We start from the raw sequence: 23,861 nt of genomic DNA on the forward strand, positions 1-23,861 counted from the left end.
GAGAAAGCAATCAAGTAAACCTCTACAGGAAATCATCAAATCACAAGGAAAGGCACAAAAGAGGAAATAAAGGAACAAAAGAATTACAAACAACCAGAAAACAATGAACAAAATAGCCACAGTAAGTCCAAACCTACCAATAATTACTTTAAATGTCAAAAGACAAAATTCTCCAATCCAAGTACAGAGAGTGGCTCAAAGAAAAAAAACACAAAAAACAAAAAACAAGAACCAAGTAAATAAGAGTAAATAAGAGACTCACTTCAGCTTTAAGGACACACATAGACTGAAAGTGAAGGGGTGGAAAAAGATACACCATTCAGATGGAAAGCAAAGAAAGTGGGGGACCATTCAGACAAAATCAGAGTGAAACATTGGACTTAAAACGATACCTTGGACTAGAAAGATCTAACAGACATTTACAGAACATTCCATTGGAAGACATATTCTCAAGCACAAATGTAACATTCTTCAGGATGGATCATATTTTAGTCCACAAATGAAGTCTTGAAAAACTAAAGAAAACTGAAATCATATCAAGCATTTTTTTCTAATCATAATGGTCAGAAACTAGAAATCAATTACATGAAGAAAACTGGAAAAGTCACAAATATGTGGAGTTTAAACACTATGCTCCTGAACAACCAATGGATCCAAGAAGAAATCAAAAGAGTAATCAAAAATATCTTGAGTCAAATGAAAATGGAAATACAACATATGAAAACTTACGAGACGCAGCAAAAGCAATTCAAAAAGGGAAATACATAATGATGCATACCTACATTAAGACATCAAATAAATAACCTAACTTTACAGCTCAAAGAACTACAAAAAGAACAAAGTAAGCCCAAAGTTGGCAGAAGAGAGGAAATAACAAAGATCAGAATAGAAATAAATGAAATAGAAACCAGAAAAACAGTAAAAAAGATCAATGAAACTAAGAGCTGGTTTTCTAAAAGATAAATAAAATCGATTAAACTTCAGTTAAGAAAAAAGAAGACTAAAATAAATAAAATCCGAAATGAGAGAGGAGACATTACAACTGATTACCCCAAAATAAGAGGCTACTATAACAGATTATACTCCAACAAATTGTGTAATATGGAAAAAAATGGATACATTCCTAGAAGCAAAAAACTTACCAAGACTGAATGATAAAGAAACAGATAATTTGAATAGAACATGACCAAGTGAGATTCAGTCGAGGGATACAAAGATGCTTCAACAACCACAAATCAGTCAATGTGATGTATACCGCTCAGTAAGATGAGGGATAATCCATATAAAGTCAGTAGATGCAGAAAAGCATTAGATGGAATTCAACATACTTTCATGACAAAAACTTTCAAAAAAGTGGTATGGAGGGAATATATCTCAACATAATTAAGGCCATAAATGACAAGCCCACAGCTAACATCAGACCCAACAGTGAAATGCTGAAACCTTTCCCTCTCTGTCAGGAACAAGACCAGGATGCCGCCTCTTGCCACTTTCGTTTGACATAATACTGGAAATCCTAGCCAGAGCAATTGGAGGGGAGGCATGGTGGGAAGCAAGTACTGGCATCCAAATCAGAAACGAAGAAGTACAACTATCTCTGTTTGTGGATGACATGGTTATATATATAGAAAACCCTAAAGAGTCTACCAAAATACTGTTAGAATAAACAAATTTGGTCAAGTTGCAGGATACAAAATCAGTATACAAAAATCAGTTGTGTTTTCATACACCAACAATGAACTTTCAGAAAGAGAAATGAAGAAAACAATCCCATTTCTAATAGCATCAAAAAGAATAAAATACTTAGAAGTAAATTTATCCAAGAAGGTAAAAGATTTGTACACTGAAAACTATAAGAAATAAGAAAGGAACTGAGGAAAACATAAATACACGGAAAGACATTCCATGTTAATGGATTAGAAGAATTAATATTGTTAAAATTTCCCTACTATCCAAAGCATTCTATAGATTCAATGCAACTGCTATCAAAATTCAATGGCATTTTTCACAAAAATACAACAATGAATCCTGTAGTTTGTGTAGAATCACAGAAGACCCAGAATGGCCCAGGTCATTTTGAGGAAGAATGGAGCTGAAGGCCTCATGGTCCTGGATTCCCAGCTATGTTACATAGCTTTAGTCATCAAAAATAGTATGGTACTGGTATAAAAAACAGGTACATAAATCAATGGAACATAATAGAGAACACAGAAATAAACTCACCCATACACAGTGAATTTATGACAAAGGAGACAAGAATATACAATTGGGGAAAAAGATAATCTTTTCAAATAACTGATGTTGGGAAAACTGGACAGCTACATGCAAGAGAATGAAACTGGACCACTATTTTACACCATACACAAAATTAACTCAAAATGGATTAAACACTTGACTATAAGATCTGCAACCAGAAAACTAATGGAAGAAAACCTAGGGGGTAATCTCCTTGACATCAGACTTGGCAATGATTTTTTTTTTTTTTTAATTTGGTACCAAAAGTAAAGGCAACAGAAGCTAAGAGACGTGAGCCTACATAAAACTAAAAGCCTTCTGCACAGCAAAGGAAACCATCAACACAAAGAAAAGGCAACCTATAGAATGGGAGAAAATATTTGTAAAACACGTATGTGATAAGGGGCTAATAAACAAATATAAAGGGAACATATGCAACTCAATAACAGAAAAGTAACTGAATTAAAAACTGGGCGAAGAACCTAAATAGGCATTTTTTTCCGAAGAAGATATACAGATGGCCAACAGGTATTAAAAAGTACTTGACATGACTAGCTGCCCGGGAGATGCAAATCGAAAGCACAGTAAAGTATCATCTCACACCTGTTAGGATGTCTATTAACAAAGAGACAAGAGGTAACGAACACATGCTGGTGAGGATGTGGAGTAATGGGAACCCCTGCATGGTATCCCTGATATGTTGAAACCCAAAAAAAGTCAGACTCACAGAAAGAGTAGGAAAGTGGTTGCCAGGGACTGGGGGAAACAAATCTTGGCAAAGGGTACAAACTTTCAGTTACAAGATGTATAAGATCTGAGGATCTAATGTGGAATACGGTAACTATCATTGATAACACTGTATTGTATGATTGAAATGTGCTAAGACTAGACTTTAAATGTTGTCACCCTCAACCCCTAAATAGGTTAATATACAAGGTGATGGTTGTGTTAGTTAACCTGATTGTGGGAGAGGAAATAATTTCATAATGTATATCAAATCATCATATTGTATATACTTTAAATACCTTACAGTTTTTTCAATTTTCCCATAATAAAGCTGAAAAAAAAAAAAGAAAATTGTTGCTTCTGGGAAGTAGAATTTAGGAAGAGGAATGAAGAGCTTTGTAGCATTTGACTTTTAAAACCATATACATATATTTCAGATAAAAATGAAAATTTAATTTGTGGCACCTTGGTGGCTCAGTTGATTAAGCGTCTGACTCTGATTTCCACTCAGGTCATGATCTCAGGGTTGTGAGGTCAGGTTCTGCCCTAAGCATGGGTCTGCTTAAGATTCTCACTCTCCCTCTCACCCTGCCCTTCCCCTCTCTCACACTCACTCTGTCTCTAAAAAAAAAAAAAAAAAAAAAAAATTTTAAAAAGTCATTTATAAGGCCTATGTCATCAAAACCAGTATCTAAATGGAATACAGTCCAGATGATGACTGTAGTCAAGCCTCTGTCTCTCCAAGGACAAGCCAAGTGAGTAACAAACGCCACTGGCAGAATGCCATGCCAGGTTCTGCCCCGGTGGGAATGGATCCAAACAAAACCAGTCTTCCTGAGCCTCCCTCTCAGAAGGCAGCAAGGTGCTGTGGCTAAGGTCATGGGCTGTGGAACCATGAAGACTTGGGTTCACAGCTCACTGATATGTGACTTTAAGGTAAGTTCCTTAAGCTCCGTGAATCTCAATTTTTTCCTATATAAAAAGGAGGATGATGTTATTTAAGGTTTTTTTGTGAAGAAATAACAAATATAAAAGCAATACAATACAATTCTCTAGTATTACATTTCTATCTCTAGAATAATTTTTAAAGGTGATTTTATTATCAGGGAACTTGACAAACACTGCCATAGAATTCTCAAGGCAGAACTCTTCTTTATGTACATACTTGCTTTTGAGGTTGTGAAGTTTACAATAAGAGTATAGCTATGGGGTTATTGGGAAGAATAAAAATTCAGCGGATGAATCTTTCTGCCTGCCATCAAAATAGCTCCATATTTTGGCTGGCTAAGAGGCTGAGAAAAAACATTAACGAAAAGTTTTAAGATTTCAATAAAGAGTCTAGAAAGTGCTAAAACATTATTCCAGAGGAGTGGGTAATAGAGGGTAGTGTGCAAGAACAACTGTGAAAATCAGCATAAGATTTAAATACCAACGAGGTATTTAAATACCCCGAGGTACCCTTGAAATATTTGAGCCCTTTTCAGGTAAGGCTTCAGTCAGGGGGAGAGAAATGGAAGAGTGGAATATGAAAAAATGAGTGATAGGCACTCCAATAAGGAATGAGAAATCCAATCAATCAGTTCTCCAGGCATTTCTGGACACCTGCCTCATGCAGACCTTGTATTGACCTGGGAATACAGATAAGGAGCAAAAGGGCAGAGCTGCAAGGACACTTATTAGGGATAAAATAAGTTCTGATCAGGGCCAGAGGGCAGAGGGGCAGGGCATCAGCAGCCGTCAGGTATCATCAACCAGCTGCCCAGTATGTCCTCAGGGACATTCCTGTATCTCCCATTTCTACAGGAACAAGAAATTCCAGATCTGGGCTGCACTCCAAGTCTATAGTGTTATAGTACATTTCTGGAACTGCCCCCATACTAAGGAATTCTAAGTGAAAAGTAATGAAAATAATATATTTATGTGAATGAATAATTGCTCTCTTTATAGACTAGTGGAGTTCCATGCTCTTAGCTCTACTTCTGCCAGGAGAAAATTTGCAAAACTGAGCAACCCCCTAAATTTCTTTCTTCCTTAATGATGAAGCAATTGTCCTGGTACCCACACCTACAAGGAAACTCAGTAAAGTGCCTAATGCTCTGTTAGTTTATTTTATTCCTTTCTACAAAACCCATGAGAAAAGATGTTGAAAATTAATACAGAATCTGCAGAGGCCAGAATTTCACAAAAATACTGTGAATAAGAGCATAATGGCTTTTCCACATGCCTGCTTTGTTCAGCCAGAATTAGAGTTTATGAGAAGTTGCTGCCTCTATTCTAGTTTGCTTTTAGTGCCAAGATTTTATTAAATCAAACAACACAAACAGTCACCCCAAACTGTCTTTGCTTGTCAGCTATAGGAAACTTCAGTATGTTTTAGTTTCAGAGGAAGAACTGTTCCCCAGAAACCTCCCAGGCTACAGAGAAAGAAGCACATGAATACGTTAAGTGAACTTGATTTATATCTTAATTACCAGACAGAATACATTTTCCATAGGAAATTGCTGGGCCACATGTGTATCTGGCACATACAATGGATTCTTCAGCTTTTTAGTCAAGTTAGGAGAGAAGGGCTCATGTGAAGAGATTATGGGGCTGTTTTTTTTTTTCTTTTTCTGTATAGCAATTGTGTGTGTCCATCGATATTGTCCAACCTGTTCATCAGGAAGAACTTAGCCTATCAATGGATTGTCCAAATGTGTGCTAGAAACAGTTTGTCTGAAAACAAATTACAGACCACAGATATAAACTCAAAGAAAAATGGTTCATCAGGACAATTAGGCTTGCTGTAAGACTTAACCTAGATTTGGGGTTTACTTTCAGTTCCAGTTTCCCACTGATTCTGTGATGTCTTTGGATATCATAAAACTGCATCATTTTAGAAGCAAGAGAGACTTTGAGATCAATTGCTTACTTCATCCTTCCGGTCCCCTTAAGCAGGGTTACAAGACTTACTGTTGGACATATACTTGATCGGTCCTTCTGTTCACAGAACTAAAAATAATCATAATGATATTTGCACACCAAGTGGTTGGCTGCAGAAAGGAGAGGCTCTTCTTTGTATTTTTCTTTTTCTTTCAGCCTCGGAAGAGCCACACATTGAGATTTCATGGGGGAAATAAATGGAAAATAAATATTGGGGAGTGGGCTATTTGGGTACTGATTCAGCATATTGATATTTTCTTAGTATTTTAGGGCTAGGGGGTGAGAGAGGGGTCCTGAAAAGAAAGAGAAGGAGATATGGCACAGCAGTGCACCTCTGTCAGCTCATCTCTCCTGCTGCACCTGACTAAAACAGCTATGACTCCACACCATGGCCCCTCTTCCCCATGCAAAGTTATGACCAAAGCCCACAGGAGCTGCAAGCATTTGTTGGCAAGGCTGGGGGAGTCCCTCCTGTGTTCCCTTTGGAACTGCAACCAGGTGCCCCAGAACAGCCACGGAGCTCCACTCTCTAACAGAGACATCTTGCACCAGGTATGCAGCCAGCCAGACTCTCCGGCAGCAAGAGAGCAGCTAACTGGTCCCTCCCTGTGGGTATCTTTTGAGCTTCTACAGAGGAGATAAGAACCTGGCTCTGTCGTAACAACAGTCGGGGAGGAGGTAGGCATACACATGAGAAGAAAAGGTAACAGAGTCCACTGTACTTTTGGTTCTAGACCACTTGGCATTTTTAACCTAGCAGCCCTGGAGATCTTTTTTCTCTGCATTGATTCTTTTGGGTTAAATGTTCTATGGCCAAGCTCTACTCTTCCCTTTTTAGGGTGTAATAAATGTTGGGCCAGTAATTATCACCTTATTTTAGATCTCATGTTTTTCAGTCGAAACAAATGATGGAAAATGATAGTGAAATAAATTATATACCTGTGTTTGCTGGAATTGGAACACAGCTACTGTAATTCTTTCAAAAGTTATTATCTCCTAGCTTTTCAGAAAGGGAATTCCAGAGCCTCATGGAGGGCTGGCAGCGGTGGTGGTGAATTTTAACAACTATAATTTAGTTTGTCTGTTGGGGATATAATTTTCCCTGAGCAGTGAAAATGTGACTAAAGTCATTCTGTATAGGTAATAAAAACCAGCTGGGGGCTGCGTCCTATACGTACTTCCTCTTTATCTTACAGTGTGACTTTTTTTTTTTTAAGATTTTATTTATTTATTTGACAGGCAGAGATCACAAGTAGGCAGAGAGGCAGACAGAGAGAGAGAGGGAAGCAGACTCCCTGCCGAGCAGAGAGCCCAGGACCCCGAGATCACGACCTGAGCCAAAGGCAGCAGCTTAACCCACTGAGCCACCCAGGCGCCCCTATAGTGTGTCTCTTATTAGCATTAATCTTGGATCATGGTTGGGGCTGAAAAGAAATAATGGAAAGATATCTTGCCTTCAGAACACAAGATATTATGGAAAAAGCTGGCTTTAAAAAAAAAAAGAAAGAAAAAGCCAACCAACCTATATTTGGCACTCACAATTTTATTAATTTGACTGTAACCCTGTCAGTAGTAAGTCAGAGGACTACTTGTAATTCACCCAAGTCATACACGTGGCCTTGATCTGAACGAACAATACTGTTGGTGCTCTTTCTTTTCTTGCCAGTTTGTCCTGTTCAGTTATATCCTTTATCATCAAGGTCTAGTCTCGAGTATTCTGTGAGGCTTTCCCTCCTTTAAATTGCAGGACTTCAGGGTAGGTTCTATGTGACCTTTTATGCTGTCTTACCATGCTTTCCCGTTGTTTCATGGGTGTTACTTTTGTTTCCCCAGGTGCTTCTAGGCTTCAGAAATCTCAAATTAAATGACATAATTCAACTTCACTTTATTCTTCCTTAGCTCATTATTTTGATTAATAGGGGTTTCAACACATAATATTTCAGCTGAAAACAGTTTTTTGCCTATTAAATAAACACATTAATCTCTAGCCTACCTTTAAGATAGCACAGAATGCATTCCTACTCGCTGGGGACTGGGATCTGCTGAACTACTTGGTCACCACAAAGTTCCACAAACTGTATACTAAACAGTTTTCATCAGAACACCTTTATATCCATGTGTATCACATCTCTCACCAGTGAGGAAATGTTTTCAAACTGCTAATATACAACTTTTAAATCATGACCCATCAGGGCCTATTAGCACAGTCCTGGTCAGATCATAGCTATGAATATTGAAAGTCCTTTTTTTCTTTTTAAACAGTCCTTATATCTGAATGGATTTCATTCAATCATATCAAACTCTAAAAATAATGTAAAATAAGCTAAACAGAAACACTGAGTGGCCCCAGATTTATGGCATCTGGCAAAACTTGGCATGGGCTTCTGATTTCAGGGATTCCAAAACTTAATATTATTTTTTTTCTTCGAGACAAGTCCAGAAAGAGCCTCCTTTGGGCTTTGCTTGTCTTGAGATTTGGGTAGTTGTAGGGGTCCCTCCTTAGAAGGTCCATCAGACCTTCATCAGGACAGGAGTAACAAGCAAGACACATACCGTAGGGCGGGGTGAAAGGGACAAGGCTTAAACTCCAGAAACAGTTAGCATAAGTCCTACAACAACTATAACCAGAAGCTAGATGTAAACTCCAGGACTCATTAGTCCTGTAATTCCAGAATGAAATGCAGCTTAGCCCAGAGGTACTTTTCTCTCCTATGTGCCTCTTTGGCCAATTAGGCAAGATGCCAAAATGGCATTCTTGCAAGACATTAACAAAAAGTTTTTGTTCAATTTATTCTACCCAATATTACTTATTATAAGTTGCTTTAGTATCAAAAGTGATTATTCCATCTAAATCAAAATCATAACAATACTAAAATGAAACTTGGAGCAAGCCATTCCCAGTTACCATCTTTCTGGGTCTCTCCATCTATTAACCAAGTTTCCTGATCTAGCACAGAAGGCCCTCCATAGCCTCACCTCCACCTCTTGTTGCTTTTACTGCCTCTGTTCACTTTTCACCCCTTCCACTGGTGAAAGTAGCTGGCTCTTCACTGCACACAACCATGCCATTCGGGCCTCTGCATGGACATGGACTATTCTCTCTGGTATTTCTTTTCCCTCCTACAGTTACCCAGCTAACTCCTTCCTATACATTCTTCAAGCCTCAGCCCAGTTGTCACCTACTCCAGGAAGTCTTCCCAACTTCCCCAGACTTTGTAAAGTGCCACCCACTCTGGGCTTCCCTTGCAACTTGTATATATTTTTACCAGAACTCTCACCACTTTGTGTAGAATAATAGGTTACTAATTATCGGTTACTACCCCACTTCCTCAAGCTCCTCAAGGGCTGGCACCACATTTATTCATGTTTGTAGTCACAATACCAACCACACTGTTGGCGCTTGACTAATGTTAGCTGAATGGAAACATAAATCTTTTATAAACAAGTCAGGCTTAAGAATGTCACTGAAAAAATTATTTTCTACTTCTGATCATGACTAATAGGTGAACTCTGAGAAGATTTGAGGATTGCCTAATTCAGAAAAGGAACACAATGAACATTTAGAAATTAGATGCTTTTCAAAATGGTTTTCAATGTATTAAATGGAATAAAAAGCAAGAAACTGTAAAACATCTACATTCTGTAAGCCCAAATCCACCTAAAAAGGTCAAATTAAATAACTTATTTTTTACTCTTTCCTTAAAATAATTATGTTAAAAATAGTCTCTCTCTCTCTGTGTTAATCTCCCTAAGGACACAGAACCAAGATCATCAAATGGGCTTTTACTAAAATACATGCTTATTTTGGCTAACTTATAGCCTTCAAAAAATTAGCAGCTATAAAATTTTCCATATTACAGCTTAAAATAGAGAACATTAAAGAAAAAAATGCTTGTGGAAAATATTATATTTGCAGTGTAAGACTACACTTTATACACAGCAAACCTTCTAGAATGAACTAGATGCTTCTCTTTTTCCTGAAAACATTAAAAGAGGTTCTTTGCTATCAGAACTAAAAAGGCTTTTTTGTGTGTCATCTTCAATACCTGATTCAATTCAATCAACTGATGACAATGAGAGATATTAGTAAAATTTATGAAAAAATTTCTAATGCTGGAGTTCCAATCTTTGCCTCTGCTGATCTTTTTAAATGCCAAGAAACTTTATCAAGCTATGAAATACTCAATCTGGAAAAACTCCTGATTGTGTCTTTCTGAAAAGTGGTCTGGTTTGCTTGGCTTACTATAACTTAAGATGTGAGGATGTTTTCATTTTAACTGAATGCATAGATAGCTTATCAAACAGTGTTCTGGAATTTGAGAAAAGAAACTGATTTTCCAGAGAGTGATATTTAGTCCCAAAATGAGTTTAGTACATTGTCTTTATTAAGGAAATTCTTGGCTGTATCATTCGAGAATCTCCTTGAACAGTAAATTTGATGATTTATCCATGTAAAACAAAACAAAACAACACACACACACACAAAACCTTCTCTATTACATTTCTAGAAGTGTGTAAGGCCCTTATTTTTCTTGCAATACAACGAGCTGACAAAATATTGGGTATTTTATATTTCAAAAGAAATGACAAAACCACACAACCTGGTATGAATGTGTAATAGGAGATGCCAAGAAAAGTTGTTTGCTGTATTGTTAATATTATATATTTCTGTTTTCAAAAATTGATTCTCATTTGTTTGTGATAAAAAGTTCCCAAAAGCAAAGGACTGCTATGCCTGGGAATGGTCTGTAGTTATTTGAAGCATTATCTATCACAAACTTTCATCTATATCTGTTACATAGCTTTTATTTCCTTGCTCTCCTCTTGCCAACATGGCAGCCAAATTCTTGTTTTCAAATTGAGTTTACATCATACACACTCCAGTTGTGTCTGGTCTACAAAACTTAACTTCTCTGAATTTTGGTACTTAATTATCAACATTTGGTATCAACGACCTTCTATTTTTCAATTTTCTCACCTAGAGTGCTAACTTACAAGACCACCTCATCAGCTCTTGTGTCCCCACCAATAACTTGCGTATTTACAAAACATGACTCTAGAGGTATCTATTGCTATGCACAGTAAGCCAAAGAATGAAATGCAAACTAGACTGTCCCGTAAGACAAAGGCAGATGATGTCGTTTCATTCCTTTGTTACGACTTTCACACTCTCAGAATTCACCTGTAATAGCACAGGTGGCTTACCTTGTATCTGGTTTTAGATTTTCTACTGTGGAGAAGGTTTGATTTGTAATTTGAATGGACTTGTTCTTCCCACTGAATGACCCATTTTCTCTGGATATAACTTCATATTCTGAAAAGCGAAAAAGCCAACAAATACTTGTCTTTACATCCTGGCTGATTTCATTATTCTTAAGGCAAACAGCATCATAAAGTCACTCTCATAAAAGTGAGCAATTTAGCCTGCAGTCCTTGAGGCGTACTGATTTTACACATTAGCAATTCCCGGATGGGGATGGTCAGTGGATGACGAAGGTCCCAAAGCATTTTGGGAGTTGCTCATTGGCCATTTCTGCTTTCCCTTTACTGGAACATGAAGGTCTGCTAACTGTGAAGACTGATAACATTCCCATGGTGGCTTTGAACTGGTTACCAATGATGTTGCTAGACAAATCAGTTAGTCTGCTCTTGTTGGAATGCTCAGTACGAGGAAAGCACTGTATGAGAAGTGGTACTTGAGTAGAAGCCATGTTTTCTTCTGTATGGAGCTTTATTATATAGCTGGGGAAAAGGCCACTGCATTCATAGTACTGTTACGAAAAAACTTTGGGTTTAAAATCATGCAGCAAATAACAGTTAACCAAATAATGAATGACAGTTCATTATTTTGAACTACAGAATTATGGGATTTTTGTACCTACCACTTATGTAAGTTACAAAAGTTTTATACCTATTGCTTACATATGCTTTCTGGATAATTATCCTTTAAAAAAATTATGACCTTTAAGTTTGCATAGAGATTTCCATAAATGTAACTTAGAGGCATGTTTCTATGAACTTGCAGGACTAATCAAGAGAAAGACTTTCAGATTAAGAACATAATTGATGAAGTTGTTAGTTGGTTTTCCCTGCCCTCAGTTGGGGTTTAGTTTAATGTATGCGACAAGATCATGCAGATCTTGTCAAAACTCAAAAAACTTTAAACAAGTCTTTAAACTTGTTTAAAAACTCAAAAAACAACAAACAACAACAAACCCCACTCCAAATACACAAGTGGTCAGCCATCAGGGAAAGTGGGAAGGCTGTGAAGGAGGTGGCAGGTTACTAGGGATTTCCGCTATTAGCACTGAGACCAAAGATGGGAGATGGAGACTGGAAATAAAACTGAAATTATGAAAGACTCGGGAAGACATAATAACCAATTTCAATTTGGGAAGGAGTTTTAATGGCATATTTTAAAAATCAAAAAAAGGAGGATAGCTCTTTTTAATAATTTCATATGACCATCCTTCCAAAAATTCACAAAATTAAGCCAGAAGACAATGGCCATTATACTGGACACATTAGCATAGCTACCAAAGGACTAATGGCTAGTATTTGGTATTCTTTCTCAGACTCTTCTATTCCCAATCCATCTCTCAGTTGGCTCTCTGTTCTTATAGAGAGTGGAAAGGGAGGGAAGGGTAGGGCCCTGAATTCAAATATATCCATTTTATATCTTTTTCTCAGCTGTGAAGCAATATTTACTAGAAAAAGATGGCAGTAATCAAGATGTAAGTAAAATTGATCTTTTTAAAAATGGAAACTGCTTGTTGGATACAGGGTTAGATGTGTTTCTGACATAAAGGACCCAAAACACTCATGACTTTTCTATTAAAGGGCATGGGGCAGGCTAGTTAGTCCCCTCCTAAAAAAAAAAAAAAGGGAGATGCTATGACTCAATGAAAAGAAACAGACCAAGTCACTTGCCTTGATCTCAGTCTGTTTTTTCATCTATAAAATGTCAATAACATCTCTTCATAGTGTTGTTTGTGGGGATTAAATTAGGAATATATGGAAAGTGCTTAATAGTATTTTGCATGTTTTTTTCAACAGGTGGTACCTATTATTGCTATTACTTTTATTATCCCTTATTATCCTTGAGTTGTGTTTTGATACAAAAATTGGAAAGATACAAAAATTGGAAAGATGCCAATTGGAAAGATTCAAGTGCTTCTTAGTCACCCAAAGAAAAAATTATATCACAATTATATCACATTATATCACAATTATATCACATTATATCACAATTATATCCAGTTGACTATGCATGAAAGCAACCACGTTCAAAAAACATCTTAGGCTTAGGATACTTCTCATTGTCTATGTAATATTCTTTTTAATATTACCCCAGGCTCTTAGTACTAGAAAATCTTACCGCTTGTCTTCTCTAATTTTCTTTTGACTCATTTTGTTTTTAAAGATTTTATTTATTTACTTAGACAGACAGAGAGGGAGAGAGAGAGAACACAAACAAGGGGAGTGGCAGGCCGAGGGAAAGGGAGAAGTAGCCTCCCTGATGTGAGGCTTGATTCCAGAACCCTGAGATCATGACCTGAGCCAAAGGCAGATGCTTAATTGACTGAGCCACCCAGGCACCCCTCCTTTGACTCATTTTTAAATGCTTATTTAATACTATTTTTATCCTGAAAGATCCAAGTTTTCAAAATGGATATAGAATTCACCTTCATAAAAATACATTTAGAATTTCTCTCAGAATTCTGGCTTTTGAATGTATATTCTTGGGTTTTGTAATGAAGGTTTAGAAAATCTTATTTGCAATGCTTTAAAGCAATCATAACTTTTTCGTAAGTCCACCAACATCATAAAAATGGAATATTAATGTTTAGAATGAATATCTATAGCCATATTCTGAGTATATTTCAGAAAGCAAAGAAAACCACTTAGTATGTGTCCATATTTCTTACTTTAAAATATGGAGGGGCACCTGGGTGGCTCAGTGGGTTAAAGCCTCTGCCTTCAGCTCGGGTCATGATCTCAGGGTCCTGGGATCGAGCCCTGCTTTGGGCTCTCTGCTCTGCGGGGAGCCTGCTTCCTCCTCTCTCTCTGCCTGCCTCTCTGCCTACTTGTGATCTCTGTCTGTCAAATAAATAAATAAAATCTTAAAAAAATTTAAAAAATATGGAAAAAAATTAAAATATGGGATTTATAAATTCCTTAACAGTAAAGATATAATGTATCTATAAAGAACTAACACTGAATAATTAGTATTTTATCCCCTCAGAGGGTATTACTGCCCTATTAAGAGAAAATTTACTTAACAGAAAAAATCCCATTTATTATAAAGATTGGAAAATTAGAGTCTGGCCATGAAAACAGAGCATGAAAATAATAATGGTGACACTGTTTTTACCAGTCCTACTAATGCTGCTACTGACAAACATTAATTTAATAGCTTCTGACTAATGGTGCACATTTACATTGTTTAATTTTATCCTCATCAGGGGTGCATGATGGCTCAATTGGTTAGACATCCAACTCCTGGTTTTGGCTTAGGTCATGATCTCAGGGTTGTGTGATTGAACCCCCACATTGGGCTTCATGCTCAGCAGGGAGTCTGCTTGAGATTCTTCTCCACTGCTCACCCACCCCCCTGCACTCTCTCTCCCCTCTGCTCCTCCCCCAGCTCAAGCTCTCTCCCTAAAATAAATAAATAAATAAATAAATAAATAAATAAAATCTTTAAAAAAGGTTCTCCCTCTCCTTCTGCCCTTTCCTCCTCTCTCTCTGAAAATTTATCCTCATAAGTTGATAACAGTGGGAATTATTATTGTTATTACAAATAAGGAAACTAAAGCAAAGAGGTTAACTGCATAGTCAATTTGCATATATAGAACACAACCAGTCTGGGATTTAAATCTATGTTGGTATGCTCTTAGCATATCACAAAGCACCACTTCATAACTAACTTAAAGGACCCAGGCTATGACCAATTTCTTAGGTGTATCTATTTTTACCTTAATGTAGAGGGGACATGTAGAAGCAACCAAATTTGGATGTATTTATTAGAGGTAATACATTCCTGTCAATTAAAAGACAGATTACTGACAGAAGCCAACTCAGAGAATAAAGAATATGTTTCACTCTCTTTTTGTAATCGTTCTTAATCCTTTCTTATGAAACAATTTCCAGTGATTTGAGAGAATTAACCTCTGCATTACCTGATCTGCTGGTTTCTAAAAGATTACATTTGAAATCAAGTGGTATTTAATAAAACACTAAAAATAAACAGTACAAAAAATAGAATAGACTGTTAAGGTATATGGTCCAACATTTAAATATACACTAGGTTATGATTAAATATGGACTTATTTCCATCTAGAAAATATTGCAGCTAAAGAGATAAATCCATTTCCATGAAAATTGTTATCATAAGTCCAGCATCTTATGAAAGATCTTAAGCAGCCCATTAACATTTAATAACAACGTTACAAATGTAATTGGTTAGATAGAGAAAGTATACCCTATTCATTATTTTTGGAGATTACAAGTTTCTACAATGAAAAAAAAGTTACATGATGCACCAGAAACGAAAATCCGTTTGCTCTTAAAAAGTTAAATCAGAGGGGCACCTGGGTGGCTCAGTGGGTTAAAGCCTCTGCCTTCAGTCAGGTCATGATCCCAGGGTCCTGGGATCGAGCCCCACATCGGGCTCTCTGCTCAGTGGGGAGCCTGCTTCTCCCTCTCTCTGCCTGCCTCTCTGCCTACTTGTGATCTCTGTCTGTCAAATAAATAAATAAAATCTTAAAAAAAAAGTTAAATCAGATATTGAGACTCCAAAGGGAATATGTATTAGATGTATTGGATTATTAGATATATTAACCAATTCCAACTTGATGTCCCACATCTTTAAGACTAATGAAATTTTACAGATCATTTGGTTCTATGATAACTAAGTTTCAGTCTATCATGAGAACTCCTTCTTATTAGTACACTACATGAATTGGGAGTTTTGACTTTTTAATCCATGGGATAGTCAATACTCAAGAGATTGTTTTTTAGATACTGGGATGGTAGCACCTACTGGCATAGTCCCAAGTGAAGAAGTGGGACTAGGCAAATCCCCAGGAAATATGAGCAATGGCTGATGCTTTCTCAAAACAAAGACAAGGCCTGCATGAAAAATGAAATTCACAAAATATGGTTAAATAAAAAAAAAGCCCAGCTAAGCAAAATAGGCTGTTTTAGCAGAAGTCGCCCAGACCAAACAGTTTTGTCTGAGGAGAAATAACTGCTGTTTTCTTCTTTATTCACAGAAAACTTGTCAGATGCTGAATCTCCCACTCCCCACTTGCCCTGTGTACTTTCCTTTCTCCATCCTGACAGCCTCTCAGTGGGGCCCTCTAGACCCTGTCTACCTGTCCCAGGCATAGTAGGACAGGGACAGCAGGAGTTTTGTGTAATCCCCCTATTGGGTATATTCCTCTAGCTGATTCAGCCTCTTCGTCTTTTCTCCCTCCTCTCTAGTTTGACTAATCTGTTCACTATGAAGAAATAAATTCCCATATAATAAATTCAAAGAATGACTCCCTTCTTATTTTTCACAGTCACTTTTAGAGGGATTAGGTGAGTGATAGCAGAATTAAAATTTCCTGAGGTGAGCAGAAAAATGACCAGGATTAGAATTCTAAAAAAAATTTCTCCTAAAATAACTGAATAACTTTCAACCTGCTGGAAACTTCTAGGTCAATCTAGAAATTAGTTTGGTGAAATGCAAACTGGTTTAAGTATCATCAGCACTGCCAACTTCTCCTATGTTATTTGTAATTTTCTTGATAATGGAAAGATCAGATCTATCTTTATACCGTGAAAAAGAGTTCTGAGAGGAGATGGAAGGAATGCAACCTAAAGAGATCTATTAAATTAACAGAAAGCCCATCATGAGGACATGGATGATCTTTTCCCATCATATGACACTTCTGGCAATACAGCTCTGCTAGGACTCACTACACCTGAGATATACCTCATAGGACATAGTTTGACCCAGGTACCACATTCACATATCAATGCTTCCCACCAAAGTATCAGTCCTTATGCCATGATCTTACCAGTGACGGTATCATTTAGTGGCTTATCCCAGTCCAGGATGACAAATGAGGGACACCCTTCCACAGTGACCACAGTGAGGTTGGTAGGTGGGTTCTGCGGTGGGCTGGTGGCATTCCCTTCAGTAGCATCCTCTTTGGGGAACCGTTTGACAGAATCAGTGATGGAGCAGGGCCTGTTTTCAGGTTTTTGGATGTATCGCACATGAGGACCTAAGAGAGAGAGGACTCTGACATTTAGCCTTGTTTGAGTGTGTACAGAAGGTGGAGGTAAACTCAAATCTATTTATCTGTATGAAGACATTCGGTCTCACATTATAAACAGATAGATGAAAGCAGTGCTGTGCATTGTTCAAACTTGTGAAAATCTAGAATTCCTCTGAGAAACATGATTTAGATGTTGTAGCTGGTTTAATTTTCTAAATAGGTTTAACTTATGATAATATCCAAAAGTAATTTGGTCCCCCTGAGCATGTTTTAAATTGCATAATTTATGGGGCAGTGGAAAGAGTACTCGAGAGGGTGTTGTTTTAGAAATGGAGAATAATTAGCCCTACACTAAAGAGAGTGCTGGTCTAACCTAGTAAACCTTAAAAGCCGGACTCGAAAGGGTCAAGTGGTTTCAAGTAATTTAAATATGTCCAGGATGAAATTCAAGAATACTTTAGATTAAAAAAACATATCCAGCACAGCAAGGTGAAATAACAGGAAAATATTACCCATAATGAGGAGAAAAATAAATTGTGGAAATCAATCTAGAACTTGCATGGATGTTAGTCATCAGACAAGGACAATAAAAACATTATTATCACTATAATCCATGTGGTCAAAAATTAATACATGAGAGATATAAAAAAGACTGAAATCAAATTTCTAGAGGTGAAAACTAAAATGTGTAAGATGAAAAACACACAGGATGATAGTAGTACAGAGATGATATTGCAGAAAAAGACTAGTGACCTTGAAGACATAGCAATAAAAACTACCCAAAATAAAAGTGGAGAGAAAAAAGAATTAAAAATAATGAACAGAGCATCAGTGAGTTGTGGCATAATTTCAGGCAGTATAATATACACATAATTTTAGTATCTGAGTAAAAAAGAGGCAGAAAAATATTCAAAGAAATAATGGTGAAAAATGTCCAAATTTGATAAAACCTCTAAACCCACAGATCCAAAAAAGTTCAAAGAAACCTAAGCACAACAAACAGGAAGAAACTATACTAATATAATTAAGTTTCAAAAAACCAATGGTAAAAAGAGAAAAATTTTTAAAGGAGGCATAAAAGATCATATATAGAATGACAAAGATAAGGATTATGGCAGAGCTCTCAGTGGAAAGAATGAGAGTGAGAGGACAGTAAAGCAACATCTCTAAACACTGGGAGAAAACCTTATCATCTAGAATTCTATAACTAGTGGAAATATCCTTTTTTAAGAAAAGTGAAAGGGGCGCCTGGATGGCTCAGTGGGTTGAAGCCTCTGCCTTCGGCTCGGGTCATGATCTCAGGGTCCTGAGATCGAGCCCCGCATCGTGCTCTCTGCTCAGCAGGGAACCTGCTTCCTCCTCTCTCTCTCTCTCTGCCTGCCTCTCTGCCTACTTGTGATCTCTGTCAAATAAATAAATAATAATAAAAAAAAAGAAAAGTGAAATAGGATATAGTGAGAGGACATAGTGAGAAGGTGGCCATCTTCAATCAAGGAGAGAGGGCTCAAAAGAACTCAATCCAACGATACTTTCAAAATTCAGCAGAATTCAAAAGCAACAGATCCACACTACAAGAAAGATTAAAGGACATTCAGGCAGAAGGAAAATGATACCAGATGGAAATATGAATCCACACAAAGGGATAAAGAGCACTGAAAATAGTAACTATATATGTAACTATATATGTAGGTAGGCACAATAATTTTATTATTTCTCTCTAAAAGATAACTTACCATTTAAGCATAAAAAATAACAATTTAGTGTGATATATTAACATGTGAAAGTAAAATGTATAACAATGATAGGCCGGGAGGAGAGAATATTTGCCATACTAATGTAAAGTTCTTGCACTATTTGTGAAGTTGTAGAAGTAAGAATACACAATAGGGAAGACAGTCTCTTCAATAAATGGTGCTGGGCAAACTAGAGAGCTACATGCAAAAGAATGAAACTGGACCACTTGTTTACACCATACACAAAAAATAAACTCAAAGTGGATTAAAAATTTAAATTTGAGATATGAAACCATAAAACTCCTGGAAGAAAACATAGGCAGTAATTTCTTTGACATCGGCCTTAGCAACATTTTTCTAGATATATTTCCTCAGACAAGTTAAACAAAAACAAAGACAATCAGGACTACATCAAAGTAAAAAACTTTGAAATTGTCAACAAAACAAAACAAAAAGGCAACCTACTGAAAGAGAGAAGATACTTGCAAATGATATATCTGATAAGGGTTTAATATTCAAAATATATAAAGAATTTATACAACTTGGCACCAAAACCCACAAATACTCCAATTAAAAAATGGACACATGACCCAGATATTTTTCCAAAGGAAGACATTCAAGTTGCCAACAGACACATGAAAAGATGCTCAACAACACTAATCATCAGGGAAATGCAAATCTAAACTATAATGAGATATCACCTTACACCTGTAAGAATAGCTAGAGTAAAAAAAACAAGAAATACTAAGTGTTGGAGAATATGGAGAAAACCCTTGTGTCCTACTGGTGGGAATATAGATTTGTGCATCCACTGTGGAAAAGAGTATGAAGTGTCCTCAAAAAATTAAAAACAGATGGGGTGCCTGGGTGGCTCAGTGGATTAAGCCTCTGCCTTCAGCTCAGGTCATGTTCTCAGGGTCCTGGGATGGAGCCCCGCATCAGGCTCTCTACTCAGCAGGGAGTCTGCTTCCCCCTCTTTCTCTGCCTGCCTCTCTGCCTACTTGTGATCTCTCTGTCAGATGGATAAATAAAATCTTAAAAAAAATTAAAAACAGAAATACCATATGATCCAGTAATTCCACTACTAGGTATTTACCCAAGGAAGATGAAAGCACTAATTTGAAAAGATATATGCAACCCTGTGTTTATTGCAACATTATTTACAATAGCTAAGATATGGGGATAACCCCAGTGTCCATTGACAAATGAATGGATAAAGAAAAATGGTACATATATATAATGGAATATTGCTCAGCCATAAAAAAGAATAAGATTGTCATTTGCAATAACATAGATAGACCTAGAGGATATTATGCTAAGTGAAATAAGTCAGACTGAGAAAGACAACTACTGTATTTTACTTATATGTAGAATCTAGAAAAAAAAATCCACACAAATGAACAAACAAACAAAAAGCAGAAACAAATCCATAAACACAGAAAACAAACTTATGGTTGCCAGGGGGTGGGAGGATAGGCAAAAATGGATGAAGGGGAATGGGAGATACAGGCCTCCAGTATGGAATGAATACAAAATGGGGATAAAAAGTCCAGCATTGGGAATATAGTCAATAGTATTGTAATAATGTATGGTAATGACGGTAACTACATTTGTAGTGAACATAGCATAATGTATAGAAAAGTTGAATCACTATGTTGGCACACCTGAAACTAAGGTAACATTGTGTGTCAACTACACTTCAACTAAAAAAAAAATCTAAAGGAAGGCTGGAAAAGAGGAAAAAGGGAACAAAAGATAGAGGGGACAAACTGAAAACAAGTAGCAAGATGAGACAGATTTAAACCTAACTATATCATTGGTCATGTTAAATATAAGATCCTAAACAAAATAAAATGAAGGGATTATTTGATAGGATAACAAAGCAAGAACCAACTATATGATGCCTATGAGAAACACACTTTAAATATATAGATACTAACAGATTAAGACTAAAAGGATGGAAATAAGAGATAGATGATAACACTTATCAAAAGAAAGCTTGAGTGGATATGCAATATTAACTAATTAGATTTCAGAGGAAATAGTATTACCATAAACAGAAAAGATAATTTTATAATGAAAAAGGATCAACTGATCAGTTTCTTAGAATCCTAAGCAATTTATGTCTATATATAAATACAGACCTTTAATATAAGTATAGCAAAAACTGATAGAAATATAAGTAGAAATAAATTATAGTCAGAGATTTCAATTTCTTCTGTCTTTTATTGATAGAACAAGTAGATAGAAAATCACTATGGCTATAAAAGAATTGCACAATACAACTAAACAACTGGACCTAATTGACATCTATATAATACTGGTTATGTAAATTATTTCCCCCAAATTCCTATTTTGAAGCCCTAACTCCCAATGTGACTCTATTTGGAGTTAGGGTCTTTACAAAAGTAAATGAAATTAAATGAGGTCAGAGGGGTGGGATTCTAATCCATTGTGACTGGTGTCCTTAATAAGAGGAAAAGACAACAAGGATGTGTGCATCCAGAGGAAAGGCTATATGAGGACATAGTGAGAAGGTGACCATCTTCAATCAAGGAGAGAGGGCTCAAAAGAACTTAAATCTGATGATACATTGATTTCAGACTTTCGGCTTCCAGAACTGTGAGAAAATAAATTTTAGTTGTTTAAACCACCACGTTTGTGGCATTTTGTTATGGAAGCCCTAGCAAACAAATACAACATTCCTCTTAAGTATAATAGAATACAAAAAAAATAAAGGAATAACAGAATACATATTCTTTTCAAGTACACACAGAACATACACCAAGATAGACCATATTCTGGACCATAAAAAAGTCTCAATAAATTTAAAAGGATTTAAATATCTTATAGAGCATGTGATAACAATGGAGTTACATTGGAAATCAGTAACAGAATGATCTCTAGAAAATCTCAAAATATTTAGAAATTAAATTATATACTTCTAAATAATCAGTGAGTCAAAGAACAAATCAAAAGGAAATTAAAAATATTCTAAATAGAGTAAACATAAATATATAATATAACAAAAAATTTTGGATGCTGCTTAAATAATATCTAGGGGAAATTTTGTAGCAGTAAATTTCATATTCAAGAAGAGAAGAATCAAATCAAAGAACACATATTTTACTTTCAGAGTAAATTAAACATTAAGCAGAAAAAATAAAGATCAAAGTAAGTAGACAAAATCAATGAAACAAAAAGTCAACTTTTTCAGATCAAAAAAAATAATAAAACTACAGCCAGACTGATCAGGCAAAGAGAAAACTTACACATTATCAATAACAGGAATGAGAGAGGTGACATCACTATAGACTCTACAGATATTAAAATAATAAGAGAATATTAAGGACAACTTTATGTTAATAAATTTGACAACTTGGATGAAATGGACTAATAAATTGAAGATAAAAATTACCAAAACTTACTAGGGAAGAAAAAATACTCTTCTTCCTTATTAAACATTTATGGAAGAAGCAATCCCAATTCTGAAACTCTGAAACTGAGGAGAGTTCAGCATTATTCTGAAACTAAAACTTTACCTAGACATTATAAAAAGAAAACTACAGACCAATATTCTTCACTGAATAGAATTTTAAACAAGGGGCGAATGGGTGGCTCAGTGGGTTAAAGCCTCTGCCTTTGGCTCAGGTCATGATCCCAGGGTCCTGGAATCGAGCCCCGCATCGGGCTCTCTCCTCAGTGGGAGGGCTGCTTCCTCCTCTCTCTGCCTGCCTCTCTGTCTACTTGTGATCTCTGTCTGTCAAATAAATAAATAAAATCTTAAAAAAAAAAAAAGAATTTTAAACAAAATTTTACCAAATTAAATCCAACAACATATTAAAATGAGAATACATTGTAACCTAGTGGAGTTTGTCCCTGGAATGAAAAGTTGAAAATTCAAAAACAACTACTTGTTTATATTAAGAAACTAATTAAAAAATGATCATTTTCATAAAGGCAGAAAAATCATTAGACATAATCTAGCACTCATTTCAGATAACCACCAAAGTAGACATAGAAGGGAATTTTCTCAGTCCAATAAAGGGCATATGAAAAACCTATGAGGTAACATCATACTTAATTACATTCAGGTGAGAGGATGAATGCTTTTTCCATAAAATCAGGAATAAGTAAAGGATACCCAACCTCACTGTAACTATTCAGTATTTTACTGGAAGGTCTTGCTAGTATAATAAGGCATGAAAAAAGCCCCCAAGTTAGAAAGGAAGAAGTAAAACTTTCCTCTCAGATGACATGATTCTGTATGTAGAAAATCCAATGGATCTACATGAAAGGTACTGAGGTTTACAAGGTTTCTGGACATAAGATCATTATATAAAAATTGATTTTTCTACACATTAGCAATGAATAATTATAAATTTAAATAAAAATGCTATTTTTATGGTTTTATGTACACTGAAAACTAAAAAACACTGGTGAGAAAAATTGAAGACTTAAATAAATGGTAAAATATACCATTGTTCATAGGTAGGAAGACTTAACCGTTGTATGGCTGTCTATTTTTCCCAATTGACCTATGCAATTCTAATATAATAAAATTCTAATAAAAATATAACCAGGCTACTTTTTAGACATTGATAAGCTGATTCTAAAATTCAGATGTAGATACAGAGTACCCAGAATCATCAATACAATACCAATACCACAATAATACAAACATGGTGGTATTGATGTAAAGGCAGATAAATAGATCAATGGAACAGACCAGGGAGCTAAAACATTTCTACATATATGTGGACAATTCATTTTTGACAAAGGAAGAAATGAAATTCAGTGGAAAGAGTAGTTTTTTTCAGCAAATGATGCTGGAACAATTTTATATCCGCAAACAAGGTAACTGATTTGTTTCACATCTTGTATCATATACAAAATTTTACACAGTATGGATTGTAGACCTAAATGTAAAAGTAAAAAACCTCTAAAAAACAGCAGAGAAACTTCTAAAGGG

At 36.0% G+C, this 23,861-nt stretch overlaps 1 protein-coding gene across 1 annotated transcript in view; it reads right to left on the minus strand.

Annotated features, from left to right (window-relative positions):
• Nucleotides 1–23,861, minus strand: part of ABI3BP (ABI family member 3 binding protein) — a 256,353-nt gene that overhangs the window by 11,677 nt on the left and 220,815 nt on the right. Inside the window, exons 30-31 of the mRNA XM_080808158.1 lie at nt 16,953–17,162; nt 11,089–11,197 (exon numbers count right to left, since the gene is read on the minus strand). Coding sequence (XP_080664284.1) covers nt 11,089–11,197; nt 16,953–17,162 — 319 coding nt within the window. The remainder of the gene's footprint in view (nt 1–11,088; nt 11,198–16,952; nt 17,163–23,861) is intronic.

The sequence above is a fragment of the Martes martes genome (genome assembly GCF_963455335.1).
Source record: "Martes martes genome assembly, chromosome: 1".
In the NCBI taxonomy this organism is placed as follows: Eukaryota; Metazoa; Chordata; class Mammalia; order Carnivora; family Mustelidae; genus Martes; species Martes martes.